The sequence below is a fragment of the Pelophylax lessonae genome (genome assembly GCF_965119305.1).
Source record: "Pelophylax lessonae genome assembly, chromosome: 5".
Lineage (NCBI taxonomy): Eukaryota > Metazoa > Chordata > Amphibia > Anura > Ranidae > Pelophylax > Pelophylax lessonae.
In genome coordinates, this window is record NC_138772.1 from 91,347,949 (window position 1) to 91,368,115 (window position 20,167).

Sequence of the window (20,167 nt, forward strand, 5' to 3'; positions counted from 1 at the left end):
TGACGCCCAGAGAAGTTCTTGCCCAATTCTGCCCGTGATCCGAAACGCCTTTATGTGAATGGAGCCTAAGAGAATGCCTTGCATTTTCTGAATGAATGCAAAAGCGTTCCTTGATTGGATGAGGTGGAGTGGTAGTAATGTCATGCTCTCACCACATTCATAATCCTAATCCCACCTCATAATCATAGAACACTTTGCATTCATTCAGAATATTGCACAGCATTCTCTTTATGGTCCCCATGCTGAGCAGCCGACCTCCTGTGTTCACAATGCATCAGGCCAGCCACTCAGCATGGGACCTGGAAGCAAGTGGAGATCACTGGAGTCTACTTCCATGATTTATAGCTTCCAGGGGGATTGGCCAGATATGGTATATACATAGTTACATTGGTCCAAGCCAGACAAATGTAACCATGTATAAAATATCTGTACTTTTATAAAATAATTTTAGCTATTTTCTTACATAAAAAAGTCCCCCAATTCAATGAGAAAATACATTATAATCCACCTTACAGCCAATGATTTTGCTACCGCAATTAAAGGGACACTTAGGATTCAAGGTAAGTACTGTCTTGTGTGCTGATTTTTTTTTATTTTTTTACGTTATGAAAGCCTAGTACACACTATGAGAAAATCGGACGAGCGATTGTTTGATTTTCCACAGAAGTGCATATCATGATGTTCGCTATGACTATGCGCCAGTAAAGGTGTGAAACGCGTCAGCTGCTGCTGATTCTTGTATCTTCTGTTGATGCATGGACAGTTTTTTTAACCTAATAAAGGTGTTTGCATTGGAGTGCGACCGTTTAGATCTTTCCATTCCCACTGCATATCATGATGTAGTTGAAATGAAATGGTATGGACTTTGGTATGGAAAATTCTCGGCCGACAAAGGCAAGCATAGCTATGTACTAGGGCAGTGGTTCTCAATTCCGGTCCTCGGGACCCACTAACAGGCCAGATTTTAAGTATTACCTTGGGGGATGCAGACTAGAATACTGCAATCACTGAGCAGCAAATTAGATCACCTGTGATGTAATTTAGTTATCTTGCAAACCTGGCCTGTTGGTGGGTCCCGAGGACCGGAGTTGGGAACCACTGTACTAGGGTAGTAGAAGAGGAAGGGTACGGTTGTTCTATGCTAAGTTCTGAGCATGTGAATTCTCTCTGTTCAATTTCTGTACAATTACTGTACACATTAGATGGAAATCTGACGTTGTGTTCACTTACGATAAATATTTTCTAGACTGCACCTTCAGTTTTGTCATCCGAAAAGTCAGAATTGTTTGTTGAAAGCTCTATACTAAAGATCAGATAATCGGCAGATCGTTCGTTGTACTAAATGTTTCTTCTGATCTTCCTATAGTGTGTATGGGCCCTTAGGCTTTAAACTTGGGCCAAGCTACTATGTAGAGTTCCCATCTATGACCGGTGTATCCAAGGTTCCCTCAGCACAATGATTGAAGTGGTGTTCACTTTTGATAACATTTTATGAATAGTTTTCTTTGGGACTGTTTATTCTACTGCCCATTTTTTTCACCCTTAGACACACTTAAAGCCCAACTCCAGGCAAAAAAAAAATGTTTTCCCTTGCACTGTGAGCAAAATGCTAATTTTGTCCGGAGGAGAGAAGAAAGCCTGACACTATCCGTCCGTCGGGGGGATCGATCTGCCGATCCCCTGCTGAGCAGGAGGAAGACAGCTGTTCTCTGCGCTGTGTGCGGAGACACAGCTGTCAGTTCCCTATACATCTCTATGGGGGAATCGGATGGGAACGGACCGTCGGTCCGTTCTCATCCGATCCGATCCGCTGGATGGATGGATGGAAAATAGGGTTTCCATCCGTCCAGATTTGATGCCCCATAGGGATGCATGGGGGACGTTCAGATCCGCAGACAGGCGGATCTGAACGCCGGCGTGAAAGAGGCCTTAGACCCCTTTCACACTTGCGGACCGTTCAGATCCGCCTGACAGTTTTTTAGGCAGATCTGAACGGATGTCCCATGCATCTCTATGGGGCATCGGATGTCAGTGGAGAAATGTTCCGCTGACATCCGATCCTGTCCGCCAAATCCGGACGGATGGAAACCCTACTTTCCATCCGTCTGGCGGATCGGATGAGAATGGACAGGCGATCCGTTCTCATCCTAATCCCCCATAGAGGAGAGCGGGGATCTGACACCTCTGTCTCCGCACAGCGCGGAGACAGAGCTGACATCCGCCTGCTCAGCGGTTGATCGATCCCCGCTGAGCAGCACGGCTCCGTAGACGAAATGGAGCCATGTGAAAGGGGCCTTATATTCACCCGATCCTCCACTCCAACGGCAAACAGTGCTCTCCAGGATCCAGCGAGGGACTGGTCCTGGTGTCCTCGCATCCAATACAGGGATATGGAGCCTGCTTTGGACTTGATGATGTCAGGACTCAAGACTGCTAGAGTGTGGGGGTGCAGGAACTGCAGTGACGGTGTTGTGTGGGGAGGATCAGGTAAGTGTACCCCCTTTCATCACTCCCCTGGAAAAATAACAAACATTTAATCATTGCAGTGGGACTCTGCCTTTTTTTTTGTACGGAGTTCCAATTTAAGCTTCCATACAGTGCATATTTTTGGCCAGTTTATCATTTGTTATTACTATTAGATAAACCGTCTGAAATTCATGTGGGTGGCTCTGTCAGCCCCCTCCTGCCTATCCTCCTTCAATTGAAAAATTGAGGATTGTCTGCAGAGCCACCCTGATTAAATGTTTAGTTTTAAATGGAGTTCTGCTATAACCATACTTACACTCTGCATCGAATGGGAGGAGAAGGTTAAAAACAAATATATTAACAACCACCGGCTGACAGAAAATTCTCTAAAAGAGCTGTCGGCTTTAATTTGGATGAAAATTCCTCATGCAGTATTGGCTTGGCAGCCAGACAGGAAATGTTTTATACAATTTATACTGACATTGGGGAATTCCACTCAAAAGTAAGACATCTGATTGCTGGGCTCCCACAATAAATACAGCTCAGATTAGCACAGATATATCTCTATAACCTTACCTAGAAGCCTGCCAAGCAGTTTGTGTGAGGGGAAATCCATGTGTGGTGCCCAGGGCATCCATTCCTCTTTATGCTCCTAGGGTATTGTGGAAAGTTGTATTTCTCTTATAGACAGAAAGATATATTAAGAGGCTGTTCACACCAGGAATCGCACAGAAACGTGCTGTGCATTCCTGTGTGATTCACATGCTTTTCTGTGCATGTTCCCATTTTGAATGGGCTGAAATAGCACCACATTGCACCAAAAGTAGTGCATGAACTAATATTGGAAAATCACTGCAACCGCACCCCATTGTACTTCTGTACCATGCAATCCGGTGCAGGGAAATGCACTGTGTTTGCAATTTGCCTTTGGGTTGCCATTAATTTAAAGTGATTGTAAAGTCTCGTTTAAAAAAAAATATATATATTAACAAACATGTTATACTTACCTCCTGTGTGCAGTTGGTTTTGCACAGGGCAGCCCGGATCCTCCTCTTCTCGGGTCCCTCATTGCTGTTCTTGGCCCCTCCCGCCTATCGAGTGCCCCCATAACAAGCAGCTTGCTATGGGGCAGGGACTGACTGGCAACTTTCGGCCCAGGGGGCGGGTACAAACTAGAGACCCATGGTGCCCAATTTGGCCCCCCACCCACTCCCCCTCTTCCCGGTCTCCTCCTGACCCCCATTCCAGGCTGAAGCTCCGCTCCAGGTACTCTCTACTCACCGGCCAAATCCAGGTTCCTGACCTGCCCAGCAGGGGGTGGTTCGGGGGAGCTGGAACAGCTCGGTCGTGGCTAGCTAAGGGCTAGGGGAGGAGAGTCTCCGGTGTTGCATGGAACCGGCCTTTGCTCAGACGCAGTTTACAACATCCAAGCTGGGTGAGGAGGACTGCGCTCTGTCCTTGTCTTCATTCCGCACTCAGTAGGTCAGCGGTGGGGACTTTTTACTTCTCTTCTCCAGGTATCTTATAGACATATCTGTGGCAGGTGTGGTGCAGCCTTTTTAGGGGGCATCAGAGCAGCCCAGGGGGCAATTGCCCCCCTGCAGACTGGCCCAGTCTTCCCCTGCTATGGGGGCACCTGAGCCTAGCTGCAGCTCCGTGTATCTATTCAGACACAGAGCCCCCATTCAGCCCTGCCCCCCTCTCTCTCCTGATTGGCTCACTAATTTTGAATGAATAGCTGTGGGAGCCAATGACGCCACAACTGTATCTCAGCCAATCAGGAGGGAGAGTCCTGGATGGCCAAAGGAATCGTGGATATCGCTGGACAGAGATGGGCCTCAGGTAAGTATTAGGGGGTGCTGGGGAGGCTGCTTTGCACAGAAGGCTTTTTTATCTTAATGCGTAGAATGAATTAAGATAAAAAAAACCTTCTGCCTTTACAACTCCTTTAATATTGGCATTTTGAATGCAGTGCAGGGAACAAGAGTTTCCCACACCGCATACTGGGGTAAACCAGCCCTAATGGGTCAATCCACCCTAAAGGGATATTTTAGGTGATGCATGGTGGGCTAAGTCAGCTGCTTGCATCTTATATTCACTTAGATACTCAAACTGGCAAATCTCCTAACCATAATTCCTGACTGTGTTTTCTTTGTGTGTTCCAGCTCCTTTTATTACATTTCTTATTATATAAAATCAATAAAAGAAAATCCAGCGAAGATGGTCTAACCCCTGTATAATAGCCCCAGCAGGGGTACAAACCCAGGAAGTTTGCAAATTTCACCAATAGAGTCCCTTAGAGATATAAGAAATGTTCAGGTAGCTGAGCTCTCCAGCATCTACCTAAAACTTAAAAAGTGATTCTAAAAGTTATGTTTTTTTACTAAAATAAAAAGTAAGTTTTACTTACCTGCTCTTTGCAATGATATTACACAGACAGAGCAGCCCCTGACCGCCTCTATGGCATTCCCTTTCCTCACTCTTTCCAATCTTTCCACCTCTGGCAGCCTTCTTAGCAAGCAGAGTGATGTGGAGGCACCCGTGCAGACATACTCCTGAGCCACACAGAGCACCAGTAAGCTTTTTCCCTGCTACCTTCTGGAAGTTTCGAAAATCTTGCATGATTGCTATGGTTTCCTTAGTGTTGGGACTGATCATGTGACCAGAGCCCTCTTTTTCCTGGGGGACCTGGGCAAAAACATCCACGTGATGGCCAAATCATCAACGTCTCTACAATCAGCTTCAGGCAAAATCTATAACGGATTTCACTGAGCCAGTGCCTGAAAAGTATATATGGGTTGCTAATTGTATACACTCACATTTAATAACTTTATTACTTGATTACCATCTGTATAACCAGATACAACACAGATATGCTCCAGCATATGATGCATTTTAATAAATGCAAATAAAATAATTTGCATCACACATCATTTAAATGTATTCCGACATGAGCCGAGGCTTGTCATTCAGCATTTTTTATTCGGCTGTCTCAGCTCAATCCGAAGGATGGTCCAAGTTTGTTTTGATTTTTAATATGATTGGAAATCAAACTGCATACCACAGTGTTGGCTGCATGACTGGATTTCTGGAAAACAGTTTCCAAAAAACATTTCCAGGCCAGTTGCATAGAAAACTTCATTCAGCCACAAGCTGCCTTGGCAGCTGTTGTCCTTCACAATATCAGAACCATTTCCTCCTCCTTGTTAGAGAAGTCTGATCTATGCTCTGATTGCACCATCTGCTGTTCACTGCTGGAACCGACAGTGCTTCGCTGTATAAAACTACAGTACAGGTATTGAGAGTTCACAGAATTGCACTGTAAAGCAACTAAGGCTGGCCATACATGTTCAATTTTCTTGTACAGTTTTCCTTTAGATTTACCTTACACTATGTAGTGCAAGGGCCTGCCTAATTGGATACAATGGAAACTTGTTTCGTTTTGACCTAATATTATATGGTTTTTGGTAAATCTAAAGGGTAAATTGTACAAGGTGATTTAACATGTATGGCCAGCCTTAGACAGGCCCTGTTGGCCCAGCTCTGATTGAGTTTTGTTGAAGAGGCCTGCTGGAAAATTTTCAGCCAAACAGCAGAGGCTGTTCAGGTGTTCTGACAGCTGGCAGGGCCGGCTGTCAAAATATAATAGCTGCAGCAGTAGATTAATCCATCTGTGCTATAAATGGAGGACCCACTAAAAAATAGTGTATAGCCAGCTTAATTTGCTTTAAAAGCTTCAGCTCTGGAAGGTTTACTCCCCTTCATGACCTGACCATTTTTAAGATGCAGCACTGCGTTACTTTAAAATATATATACAAAGTATATTCCTCGCGCCAATTGGAGAGTACTATAAAATGTTGATTAAAATAGCGGTGGGTAATTTTACATAAAAGAAGAGCCTAAAAACAATCAATAGCAGCTGCTGTACAAAATGAGGTGTATAGGATGTCTATGGCCTTAATTTAGACCAAATACAGCGCTTGCTCAAGACAGTGAATACCTATATATTAACTATATCTTTGTTTCAATGGTATGTATACCAGTGTAAATATTTGCAAATTAATACAACATGTGAACAAAAATATCCTCTAATAAATAATGTGCAGATTATTGGTGGCTAAAATATATAAATATATGAGTATCAAGTATAAGTGAAATTAACTTCAATAAAATTATCCGTGAATAATCAAGAAAAATTAAGAAAAATTAATTAAATATATATAAAGTCCCAAAAAATTAATATAGGAGTGACTTCAGTGCTCAAAACATGGTGAATGTCCTTGATGACAAAAATGTGTGGATCTTCAATTCAAAAGTGCACGTGCTTGCTGTGACATCAATTCCTTTGGGAGTAAATAAGCTGGATCACTTACCAGATGGAGTGGGTTCTATATACCGAATGGCATTAGAACCATTCACGCTTGAAAAGCCCCCTGGGCTTAATAGGTATCCCCTTTGGATGGTCCCACAATTGCAGATAATTCCGGTGTATCGATGATTGTATATGGGAGAAAAGAGGCTCCAAATAGTGTAATTCAGTTTAAATGAATCCTTTATTGCCCATAAATCGGGTATAGTAGTTTAAAAGGTAGTATCACATCACTGGTGGTCTAGTGGTACGGGCTGCTCGTCCTCTTCGCAGAGAGACAGGCTACTTCCGGCTTGCGCTCCACTCGGTGTGACGTAATGACGATGTGCGGTCCAAGTTGACGCGTTTCGTCACTTCCGGTGACGTCCTCAGAGCTTGTTAATTTAGTGGACCAGTTGGTCCATTGGCTGCAGTTTATTTGTGATGCAGCTATGGATACAGCTCCTGTGCTGTCCAAACTTTCTGTTTCAGCGGTGGTGATTAGGCGCATGCTGTGGCTTAATAATTGGTCCGCAAACCAAGCCTCTAGGAAAGCTCTCATTGATCTGCTCTTTCAAGGTGATCACCTGTTTGGGGCTACCCTGGATGACATCATTAAGGGTAGATGGCACTGGAGGGAAGAGTACCTTCCTGCCACAGTCAAGGAAAGGGAAGGAGCCTTGCTGCAGACTGGGGCCCTCCTTCTCAGCCCATAGAAAATAATGTTGTGCTTCTGAGACAGAGAATAAGGGAAATAGATCTTTTAAATCTTCCCTGGGTGGTTCCAAGCAACCTTGGTCTGGTAAGTCTAGAGTTAGCTTCACTGGACCAGCAGACAAGACTCCTTCAGCATGAGTGTCTGCCCTCACCCATTATTATTATGGGGGGACATCTTTGTTGGTTTCTGGCCCCGTGGACTTCTTTGGTAAGTGTCAAGGAGATCCGCAAAATGTTTCTTTTGGGGGTACCCAGAAAGGGGGACAAAGCTTGTCCTTTTCAGATTTTTTAGGTCCTGAGTCTCCTTCTGCGGATTTCATTTCTGCAAAGGTTCAGGTGATTTCTGAACTACCTAAGGTTCCCCCTATCCCTGTCCAGGGAGTTGATTTACCTAGGTCTGATTCTATTTCTGAACAGGTTGGCCCTTCCTCTGCACAAACTTCAGGGACCACAGGCCATGATTCACCGGCTGCTTTTACACAGATAGTTATCTCTCCCATTTTGCATACAGGTTCTGAGTCTGGTTGTATCCACCTTCAAAACAGTTCTGTTTGCACAGTCTTACACGCAGCCGCTTTAGCAGGTTCGGCTCCACAGGAGGATACCGAAGTGTGTGACGAGTCCTCTGACAGACCCCACAGGCATCCAAGGGCCACGGTAAGGCCAGTATCTTCCTCAAGTAAGGCTTCTTCTGCAATTCCTGCAAGGAATCAAGGATTTCTCCAATCATCCTGGTGGCTGTAAACGTCCCTTGGGGGCTTATTCTCAGAGAGGACAAGTTGTCCCAAGGGCTGATCTACCATCCTGCTTTACAGTCGCTGGTTTTAATGACTTAGCCTTTGAAAGCCAGGTACTGAGGGATAGAGGTGTGTCTTCATCAGTGATCCCTACTATGGTGAAGGCGAGGAAGTCGTCTTCCAGGAAGATATACCATTGTATGTGGAAAGCGTACATTTCTTGGTGTGAGTCCTCATCCTCGATCCTTTTCTGTGGCTCGGATCTTAACCTTTATTTAACAGGGTTTGGTCAGAAGTTGGCCTTGAGTCAAGGGCCAGGTGTCTGCCTTGGCAATCTTCTTTCAGTGACCCCTTGCCACGCACTCTTTAGTTCGTACCTTCATACAGGGGGTTCGACATGTGGCCCCACCTGTACGGTCTCTTTTGCCGCCATGGGGTTTAAATTTAGTGCTTTCGGTTCTCCGGAAACATCCATTTGAGAATATTCGGAAGATTACCATGCCTATGTTATCCCAGAAGGTGACATTCTTGGTGGCTATTACTTTGGCCCTCAGAATTGGTGGCATTATCCTGTCGCAGTCCCTATTTAGTGGTCCATGGGGATAAAGTGGTTCTTCGTCTCTGTCCATCATTCCTGCCCAAAGTTATCTCTGACTTTCATTTGAATGAGGACATTGTGTTGCCTTCCTTGTGTCCCAAGCCGACTCATCCCAATAAATTTGCTTTGAATAGCTTGGGTGTGGTTCGTGCGATTCGGGTGTATCTGGCAGCTACTGAGTCCTTTCTGAGGTCAGACTCGCTTTTTGTGGTTACAAACGGACCAAGAAAAGGGCTGGGCGCTTCTTCGCCTACTGTCTTCAGATGGATCAGACAGACGGTGACTAAGGCCTGTTCCATTAAAGGTCAGGTTCCACCTTTCCCTTTGTCATGGTTCATTCTACTCGGGCGCTGAGTGCTTCTTGAGCCTTCCATCATCAGGCTTCAATACCCCAAGTTTGCAAGGTTTGCAAGTTCCCTCTTGAGGGGTGTTTTTTCTTCAAACCTTTATTTTTCAGACGGGGCTCCTGTGACCCGATTAAGGCTCCTGTGTCCTGGTTAAAGGTTCTTATGTTTAGCCTTGGGTTATTTTCCCCACCCCTCATTTTCCTTTTGGCACTGCTTTTGGACGTCCCACTAGTTATGATTTATCGAGCGATGTGTCCGTCGATGAATGAAAGAGAAAATTGGATTTTTGTACTTAGCGTAAAATCCATTTCTCTGAGTTCATCGACGGACAGAGCACCCACCCCTCTATGGCGTTCTGATACTTCTAATACTGCTTGCTACTAAACTGATTACCTAGAGGGGGGTATATACCAAGCTGAGGATGGCCCATGGGCGTAGCCAGATTTTTTTTGTTCTGCCTAATCCTACTCCTGGAGGAGGCAATATAACCCAGTATTTATCATTTATGGAGTGCTGTGTCCGTCGATGAACTCAGAGAAATGGATTTTACGGTAAATACAAAAATCCATTTTATTTGCGATACAGCACTACATTTCTTTGATAATTGCTCGGTCATGGGACAGTGTACCCAAAAAAATAAAACATTTTCCCCACAAATAGAGCTTTCTTTTGGTTGTATTTGATCATCACTGTAGTTTTTATTTTTTGCGCTCAAACGAAAAAACGCCGACAATTTTGGAAAAAAAACAAAAAAAAAACAATATTTTTTACTTTCTGCTATAAAAAAATGTAAAAAATCGAATTTCTTCAAAAGTTTAGGGCAATATCTATTTTGCTACATGTTTTTGGTTAAAAATAAATTCCAGTGATCGTATGTTGATTGGTTTTTGCAAACGTTCTAGCGTCTACAAACTATGGGATATATTTATGGGATTTTTATTTCTTTCTTCTATTTTTTATGTATTCCAAACCCAACTGGAAATAGGCTGGTGATAACGTCTTTGGGCATAGGAACCAATCAGAGTATAGCTTTTGCTAGTTTAGTGAGCTGTGATTGGCGGTAAATTACATTTTGCACTTTGTTTCCTATCTTTGAGTACCACTTAAAACAAAAATCAGCTTTCTATTTTGTTTACTGTAGATTTTAACTCATTTTTATTATATTTCTAGAGATGGAGATGGTCGGCAGCTGTTAGATATATTTGATGAAAAACTTCATCCTCTTTCTGTAAGTATTTGAGTTCTCCTATTTATTTATATGTACTGTGGCCAACAAATTGTGGTGGATTGTCACCAGTGATACTATGACAGAATTGGAATGCTTTGAATTTGTGCACCAGGGCTGTTTTTAACAGTAAAGTCTTTTTGTTCCTGTTACCTATAAATATTAAAGCTGAGCAGGTATAAAAGACAAAAATTAATGCAGCTCTCTATTTTTTTTATCTGTCAATATATTTATTTTTAAATGCAACTAGTTGAAGTTCCCAAGTCTGACTTGGTATCAGCCTCCTGTAATCCCCTATACAGCAAAGCTGTAGAAGAGGGAGAAGCAGCCCATGGAGTCTGTCCATTGTGCTGAAATGCTAATTTCTTAACAAGAAGAAGCATGCTGATAGGATGAGCGAGGGGAGTGATAGAGATTCATTAGTCTTTTGCTTCTCCTTTCAGTATGTAGACTAAATCTGTAAGGCTCATCATACTCTTTGCAATCTGGCTGTACAATTTCCTTTAGATTTACCAACAAATATGCAGTGCAGGGGCCTGCTTGATTGGATAGTGTAGGTAGGTCATCATATTACATGTGTAGCAAGGTTTCCAGGCCTGTGGCTGATGTGGGTCTGCCATTGTTACCGGTTACCTCTCCAGCCCATGTGAGCTGCGACCCTGGGTGTGAGAACTGAGACATTGACAACTCCGAAATCTTTGTTTTGTTGTTTTATTGGATTTAAGGGGATGGGAGAAGGGAATGAGTGGGATACTCCTTTAGGCTCAACTAATTACATTTGGGACTTAATCCTAGAAAAATGCTCTTTGGCGCTTCCTTGATGCCAGCTGACGCCATCCAACGCTCCTTATTACTGAGAACACACTGTAGCTTGATAGAAGTGCTGGATACTCGACAATAAGTCCAGAAGACCCAAGACTGTGAATTGTAGAATTACTGACACTGCTGTACTGCAAAGTCACTGAATACTCCCCTTCCGCCTTGCACTGGCTTGAGATAGTACACTGTAGGTTTCTGTGAAGTGGCAACTGTTAACTGACACACACTGTACACTTCAGGGCCCAACTGCAGGTGCCTTTGACTTGAATTTTTCGGGGTTCACTTACTATGTAACCCCTCTGTAACTTCAGGGTCCTCAACCTAGGTACCCCCTTTCAGCTAGCTGGCACTGGATCCCAGAACCTCTTCCGGAGTGGTCCCCTCTGACTCTGGCAGACCCCCATGGGCAATCCTCAGTACTCCTTCTGGGGTAGTTACAAGCTGGGATGTGTCCCCTGATTGGGCTTCCCACACTGCCCTATGAGAAGCCTCTCACAGGAGCCAGTAAGGATACTTCTCCCCTCAGCAGGCACATCTGGAAGCCCTGACACCCTGACTAAATAAATCACAGCCCTGCTGTTAGGCAGACAAGGCCCCCTGTACATTTACCTAGCAGCTACCTGTAGGGTGCTACACATGGTTTTTGGTAAATGATTGTATAGGAATTGTATTGTTGTATAATAACATTTATAATGAGCCTAAGTGCCGGTTCACACTATATTGATGTCAGACATCACATGTGATTCACACCCTACTGCTATGCAAATCAAATGCAATGTCTGTGCAAAGCAAATTCAGCCATACAGATTGTATGGCTGAATTCACATCCCATCCTGACCAAAGTCGTGCAGGACCCTTTTTCTGGCTTGCACCAAAATCGGATCGCTTGGGTGTTCACACCTATGCGATCCAATTCCTGTCCAAATTGACACTGCCGTATGTGAACTGATCTGGGGGTGTCGTTAACTTTGTATTGACATCCCAGCAGTTTGCATATGGCTTTTATAAAAAAGGGAAAAAAGGTTTTTATAATGTATTTTTATATCTAGACAAAAATCTTTTGCTTTTAATTTCTATTTTAAACTGAATGGGTTGCTTTACAAGGTGATTGTTTACAATCACCTTAAAGCGGAGTTCCGGCCTCAGAATCGAAAAAATCGATTTTGGGCCATCCGCTTGCTGAGGGTCACCTGAAAAAGAAATGGATGCTCCCAAATTTTTTTTTTGTTCACTTACCTTGTTTTTGAATAAAATATACTTTCCTTCCTTCCACTCCCTCCGTCTGCGGCCGCGGCCCGCGCCATCGCTTCCAGCTTGCGATGACTCCTGGGAGCTGAACCTCATCGCTCCCAGGAATCAATGCGCCTGCACCGGCCCCGCTCGTCACTTCCGGTGCAGGCCCGGCATGCCCAGAAGCTGTGCAGGGATGCCGCGCCTGCACTGGAAGTGACGAGCGGGGCCATTCAGTGCATTCTGGGACTCCGACGTCACTGAAGAGGACGCGCTGGCTTCAGCTGCCGACACCTTAGATGGCAGCGCTGGAGAAGAAATTTTAAAGGTATTTCTTCTAAAAGGTAAGTGTGACCCGGGACAGTACAGAGGCTATCCATTATGGAATGTACTAGCCCTGACTGTCCCGGGGGTATTTTTATCTAAAATTCACCCCCGAGGCCGGAACTCTGCTTTTACTAATCTTGAGGCATAAAAATGACCATGTGTGCAAAAATAAATGCTAAAAGGTAATGTATATCTAAATATGGAATTTATTTGTAGAAATCTGAAATCCCATCTGATTACGAGACGCATGACCCAGAGCAGAAACACATATATCGCTTTGTTCGGACGCTTTTTAGTGCTGCCCAGCTGACCGCTGAATGTGCCATAGTAACCCTGGTAAGTGTTTGGGGGAAATATGAAGGATTTTTTTCTGATATAACCCATACTAAAATTTGTGATTTTGCTTATGATAATTTCATGTAGGTTCTACAAATATCAAACATACACATCAAGCAAACATGATTGTGATAACAACAGTGCCTTAAAAAAGTATTCACCCCCTTGACTTTTTGCCTATTTTGTTACATTACAGCTTTAAGTTCAATGTTTTGTTAATCTGAATTGTATGTGATGGATCAGAACACAATAATCTAAGTTGATGAAGTGAAATGAGAAAAATATATAAATAAAGCTATTTTTTAGAAATAGAAAACAGAAAATTGGCATGTGCGTATGTGTTCACCCCCTTTTGTTATGAAACCCATAAAAACCTCTGGTGCAACCAATTACCTTCAGAAGTCACATAATTAGTGAAATGATGTCCACCTGTGTGCAATCTAAGTGTCACATGATCTGTCATTACATATACACACCTTTTTTGAAAGGCCCCAGAGGCTGCAACGCCTAAGCAAGAAGCACCACTAACCAAACACTGCCATGAAGACCAAGGAACTCTCCAAACAAGTAAGGGACAATGTTGTTAAGGCTCCATGTACACGGGACGTTGTTAAAAGTCCCTTTGAATGCTGGAATTTTTAGGACGTTTGAAACGTCCGTTCAGTCGCGTTTGTACCCGCGTTTAGCGGGCGTTTAGCAGCGTTTGTGGGCGTTTGCGTTTAGAAGCGTTCCTAGAGGTCATAAAAATTATTCCACTTTAAAATGGAAAAACGCGAACGCTAAACGCGGGTCATCGCGTTCGGACGCGTTCAGACGCGTTTGTGCGTTTGAAACGCCGGGAAACACACGTTCGAACGCAAATAATTGCGTTCTAAAAACAGTCCCTGAACGCAACTGCCTGCAAATGACTGTAAACTACCTGGTGTACATGGACAGATAAGATAAAATGTAGATGGGCTCAGGGGCTTCTGAAAAAAACGCCCAACTGCTCCTGAACGGCCATTTCCAGCGTCCCGTGTACATGGAGCCTAAGAAGTACAAGTCAGGGTTAGGTTATAAAAAAATATCCAAATCTTTGATGATTCCCCAGGAGCACCATCACATCTATCATAACCAAATGGAAAGAACATGGCACAACAGCAAACCTGCCAAGAGACGGCCGCCCACCAAAACTCATGTACCGGGCAAGGAGGGCATTAATCAGAGAGGCAGCACAGAGACCTAAGGTAACCCTGGAGGAGCTGCAGAGTTCCACAGCAGAGACTGGAGTATCTGTACATAGGAGGACAATAAGCCGTACGCTCCATAGAGTTGGGCTTTATGGCAGAGTGGCCAGAAGAAAGCCATTACTTTCAGCAAAAAACAAAATGGCACATTTTATTTCAATAGGGTTTATTCGTTTTCAAAACATGAAAAGAACAACAGCTGGAGCACATAACATCAACATGTGAAACAAGTATATGTAAAATAAGTATATATCGTATCACCTATACAGGATTCTTACAATTAGTTCAAACAAAATTCCTACTTAATGAAGATATCATAAGCTCAGAACAAGCATAGAGATAGAATGTTAATTGAGCATAGAGTTATTCACAAGAGTATCAGGTCATGAAATATCATAAGACTTTGGTGTAGTATTTGCTGTCTATCCAAGATTTCCACCAATTGTAAAATTGCATACTTAAGGCCCGTACACACGTACCGATCGTCGGCATACAAACGTCGGCGGACGAAAGATCTGCCGATTGTACGCGTGTTAGTATGGTGCCTCCGACAGATGTCTGCGCACAATCCACGGACAAAAGTCTTTCTTGCAAACATGAAAATTTTTGTCTGCGGACACCAGAACGGACGATTGTTCGCCTGTCAGTACAGAATTCGGCCGACAGACCGCAGATTTGCAAGACTGGGCATGCTCAGAAAATTAAAAACACAGGGAAAGTTAACCATGACATCACTTCTGCAGTCAGCTGAAGTCTGCAGACAAAATTCTTGTGCTGTCCTTGTGCTGTCTTTGCACTTTTCAACAGACACCGACATCCCGGGGAGAAAAGACGAACATTTGTATGCCGACCATCGGTACGTGTGTACGGGGCTTTAGTGAGGTAGAGTAGGAGTACATTTTATCATAAGAGAACTGTGTGTTAATGAGATTTGGTACTTCTGAATAGTTAGGCGAAGGGGCATGGTTCCAATGTCTTGCTAGTACTGTTTTGGCAGCCACTAATATGTGTACAGTCACTGTTCGTATACTAGGGTGTATGCATTCTAGGCCTAGGTGTAAAATTCTAGAGCTTGGTCAGGGGCAAGTATTCTGCCAGTGGTTTCTGAGATAATTTCAAATATTTTCCACCAGAAGCTGATTATGCTTTTGCATGTCCAGAATATGTGTAACAAATTCCCTATCTGACCACAGTCCCGCCAACACAGGGGGCTGTGAGCGCTGTAGAATTTCGATAAACGATGTGGAGTTAAATACCACCTGGTGAGGAGATTTTGTGATTGTTCAAAAGTTCAAAATGGTTAACACAGTGGGATGCAGTATATGTAGTTCGGATGGCTAATTGCCATTGGGTTTCAGAGAAGGAAGTTTGGAGTTCTGCCTCCCATTTGGTCATGAGGGGTGTTTTGGAAAAATGTAGTTTGTGTTGGAATAAGTTATAAAACAAGGTTATACCTTTAGCATTGGGTTTCGGGGAGTATAGGAAGTGCCATATATTGTACGGTAATTTAAATTCTGGGGGTGGGTGTCTGGAAAGAAAACTGACTATGCTATTATATGTATATACGGCAGTTTTGTGGAGGTCAAACTCAGCCTGTAGGGTAGAGAAGCTCTTCAGGGTACTTTGATGATAGAGTTGGTCTAAGGTTTGCATGCCTGCTTCGGTCCATTTCGATGAAGATATGCAAGGGAGCAATAGTTCTAAGGTTTTCAGAAGTATTGGGACTAGTGATGTAGTAGAAGGCTCCTGGATTTTGTTAAGTATTTTCCTCCAAGCCTTAATGGAGGCCTGGATGGAAAGTGGGAGTGAGGGCAGACATAGTGGTCTCCAGGTGTCAGCTAGTAATATGTAGTGCAGTTCCTCTGTTTTTGAGAGAGTCAGTTCAATATTTGGCCACGGAAGGTGTGGAGACTTTTGGAACCAGTGTTGTAGGGTTGCGAGTTGTGAGGCTTAGTAGTAGTCCGATATATCAGGTAGACCAAAACCTCCCATCTTCCTATGCTTGATAAGATGTTTGTGGGTGCATCTAGCTCGTTTTTTTGCCATATGAATGACCGCAGTATTGTTTGGAGGTACAAAATGGCACTTCTTGAGTTTGCGAAAAAAGGCATGTGGGAGACTCCCAAAATGTATGGAGGAAGGTGCTCTGGTCTGATGAGACTAAAATGGAACTTTTCGGCCATCAAAGAAAACGCTATGTCTGGCGCAAACCCAACACATCACATCACCCAAAGAACACCATCCCCACCGTGAAACATGGTGGCAGCATTATGCTGTGGAGATGTTTTTCAGCAGACGGGACTGGGAAACTGGTCACGGTTGAGGGAAAGATGGATGGTACTAAATACAGGGATATTCTTGAGCAAATCCTGTACCACTCTGTGTGTGATTTGAGGCTAGGATGGAGGTTCACCTTCCAGCAGGATAATGAACCCAAAAAACTGCTAAAGAAACACTTGAGTGGTTTAGGGAAAACATGTAAATGTGTTGGAATGGCCTTGTCAAAGCCCAGACCTCAATCCAATAGAAAATCTGTGGTCAGGCTTAAAGATTGCTGTTCACAAGCACAAACCATCTAACTTGAAGTAGCTGTAGCAGTTTTGCAAGGAGGAAGCAAGGTCCATAAGAAGACAAGGATGAGCGAGTTTGGGGTGGAGGAACTTGACCGGCCAGCCTCCTGACCTCAACCTGATAGAACACCTTTGGGATGAATTACAGCGGAGACTTTGAGCAAGGCCTTCTCGTCCAATATCATTGCCTGACCTCAGAAATGCACTTCTGGAAGAATGGTCAAACATTCCCATAGACACACTCCTAAACCTTTGGACAGCCTTCCCAGAAGAGTTGAAGCTGTTATAGCTGCAAAGGGTGGGCCAACTCAATATTGAACCCTACAGACTAAGACTGGGATGCCCGTAGCCACTTGCCAGTGGTACATATTCTGCAACAGGTCAGCTCTGTCCCATGAAACAACGTAACTGTACATCGCTTCGCGGGACCGCGAGTGAGGGCACACGTGCCCATTTGCCACAGGGGGAGCCAATCAGCTAGTCCGGTGGCCAATATTGCCACCGGGCACCCACGATCGCTCCTCGTGGAGACAGAATGGCAGTCTGCTATTGTAAACACGGCAGACCGCTGTTCTGTCAGTAATGAACACAGGGATCCTGTGTTCCTCTTATTTAGTAAATACATCCCCCACACAGTTAGAAAGCATCCCCTAGGGACACATTTAGCCTTTTGCTTGCCCCTGGTGTTAACCCCTACCTGCCAATGTTGTTATAACAGTAACAGTGCATATTGTTAGCACTGATTACTGTAGTAATGTTACTGGTCCCCCCCAAAAGTGTCAAAAATGGCAGTTAGCTGTCTGATCTGTCCACCGCAATGTCGCAGTCCCGCTAAAAATCACTGATCGCCGCCATTACTAGTAAAATAAATAAAAATGACATAAATCTTTCCCCTAGTTTGTAGACGCAATAACTTTTGCGCAAACCAATCAATATACACTTATTGAGATTTTTTTTTTTTACCAAAAATATGTAGCAGAATACAAATTAGCCTAAAATGATGAACAAATTTGATTTTTACTTTTTTTTTTATTGGGAATGTTATATTGCAGAAAGTAAAAAATATTGTTTTTTTTTTGTTCAGAACTGTCGCTGTTTTTATGTTTATAGCGCAAAAAATAACGATCGCAGCGGTGATCAAATACCACCAAAAGAAAGCTCTATTTGTGGGAAAAAAAGGTCATTCTTTTTTATTAGGGTAGAGCGTCCCATGGCCACGCAATTGTCAGTCAAAGTAACGCAGTGCAAAACATGGCCTGGTAATTAAGGAGGAAATCCTTCCGGTCCAGAAGTGGTTAAAGTTTATGGGTGGCAGGCGTCTCAATACTTTTGACAATATAGTGTATGTGTCTTGCTAAAAAACATAATTCTTCACAAGTTGTTATGGGTAAAGTTCCACTTTAATATAACACCAGGGCTTACCTAAGCAATCTATTACATTTACAGCTAGTAGGGTCGCCCCCCATGCTTTGTGGTTTAAACTGATTAGGCCCCTTTCACACGGGCGATCTGATCGAATCCACCTGTCAGTTTTTCAGGCGGACCTGATCGGATGCTCCATGCATCCCTATGGGGCAGCGGATGTCAGCTGTGACATGTCCGCTGACACCCGCTGCTATCCGATTCCGCAAACCCTATTTTCCATCCGTCTGGGGGATTGGATCAGATGGGATTGGATGAGAATGGACAGGCGGTCTGTTCTCATCCGATCTCTCCATAGAGGACAGCGGGGATCTGACAGCTCCGTCTCCGCACACTGAGCTGTCATCCGCCTGCTCAGCGGGGATCGGTGGATTGATCGCCCGCTGAGCAGAACGGACTCCGTCCCATGTGAAAGGACCCTTATGGTAGCCAGTTTGAATTTCAATGTACCTTATCTGTCTAACTATTTGTCAACCTTTGTTTCTAATATTAGAGCTGGCACGTTCTTCATTGAAGTATCGGGTGGTGCCCTATAGGGTAGAATGAAATAACATTTCAGTAGAGGGCGCAGGCTTTAAAGCGGAACTAAACCCACCTCTACTTTACAGCCAAGGAAGCTGCCATCTTGGCCGCTGTTGATTTGCAGTTGCCATGGTGCCTCATATGATCAGTTATATGATACAAGCTATTTGATGGTTCGATAGTTTGGTTGAGAACATAAGCAAATGTAACAGTTATCACTCACGGCATGCCATGAATGTAACTGTTTTGGGAAAAGGTTACATCCATGAGATTTGTTCAGCTTTCATTCTTGGATTCTTGTTTAGGGAGCTGGCACCTGGGAGAAGGGGGGGGGGGGGTGGTGGTGGTGGTCATAGTGCAATAAAGGAGGGGTTGGCTCCAGGAGGGTGGTGAGAGATGCAAATGGTGTTTATTAAACATATTGATCATTCTATGCTTTTACTCCCAATAACAGCTGATCTGGGTTTTGGATTCCTCTGTGATTGTTTGGTCGGCAGTAACAGGCTTCATACATTCCAGTCTCAGTGGTTGGTGTGGCTGTTGTTCTGCACTGCTTTCAGGCGCCTTCGTCATCTCATTGAGCTACCCATGCAATAACTGACATTGATGCTGGCTTTATTGTGAAGATATGTTTCCTGAAAGTCACAGGAAATTAAATTATCTATCATGTTTCCATCTGATCATCATATTGCATTTCATTAATAGTTATCACATCTATTACTTTGTCACGGGGAAAACACAATCCAGAAAGATTTAATAAGTCCACATCAAACAAATCATGACCTGGCATCTGCACAATGTGCAAAATTAAATACACATAAATTACATTTCCTGTTAAAGTAACAAAATAACAGAAAGGGTGCGTGTCTATTTATAAAAGCAGGGCAAATCAAGGTATGTTCCTCTTCCTTTGATGCTGCCTAGCGGTAATAATGATATGGTGTGCATATGTGGCAAAAGTGAACCACAAAATTACAGTGCAGGCAGTGGCATAGCTACAGAGGGAAGGGCCCTGGTGAAGATTTTTGACAGGGATCTCCTTTAGATGGTCATACGATCTGATGTCTCATGGCCAAGCTCAGAAGTCTTGTGGAAAAGTGTACCATTACCTGGCTTTTTTAGCTTCTCTGCACAGCTCCGCCATAGTTAGTAAAGGAGATAGAGGGAGATGCCTTGCCCCCCCCCCCCCCCCCCAGAACAGAGGATGGACACAACTGCTGGGACCCCAGTTTTCCTATGCCAAGGAGTACAGCTATCTATTGGAAGTCAATGATAAC

The 20,167-nt window shown here is 43.8% G+C and overlaps 1 protein-coding gene across 1 annotated transcript in view; it reads left to right on the forward strand.

The window, feature by feature from the left end:
* CCNY (cyclin Y) overlaps positions 1 to 20,167 on the forward strand; it is a 241,559-nt gene that overhangs the window by 211,199 nt on the left and 10,193 nt on the right. The window contains exons 6-7 of the mRNA XM_082259827.1: positions 10,384 to 10,441; positions 13,031 to 13,150. Of these exons, the coding sequence (XP_082115953.1) occupies positions 10,384 to 10,441; positions 13,031 to 13,150 (178 nt within the window). The remainder of the gene's footprint in view (positions 1 to 10,383; positions 10,442 to 13,030; positions 13,151 to 20,167) is intronic.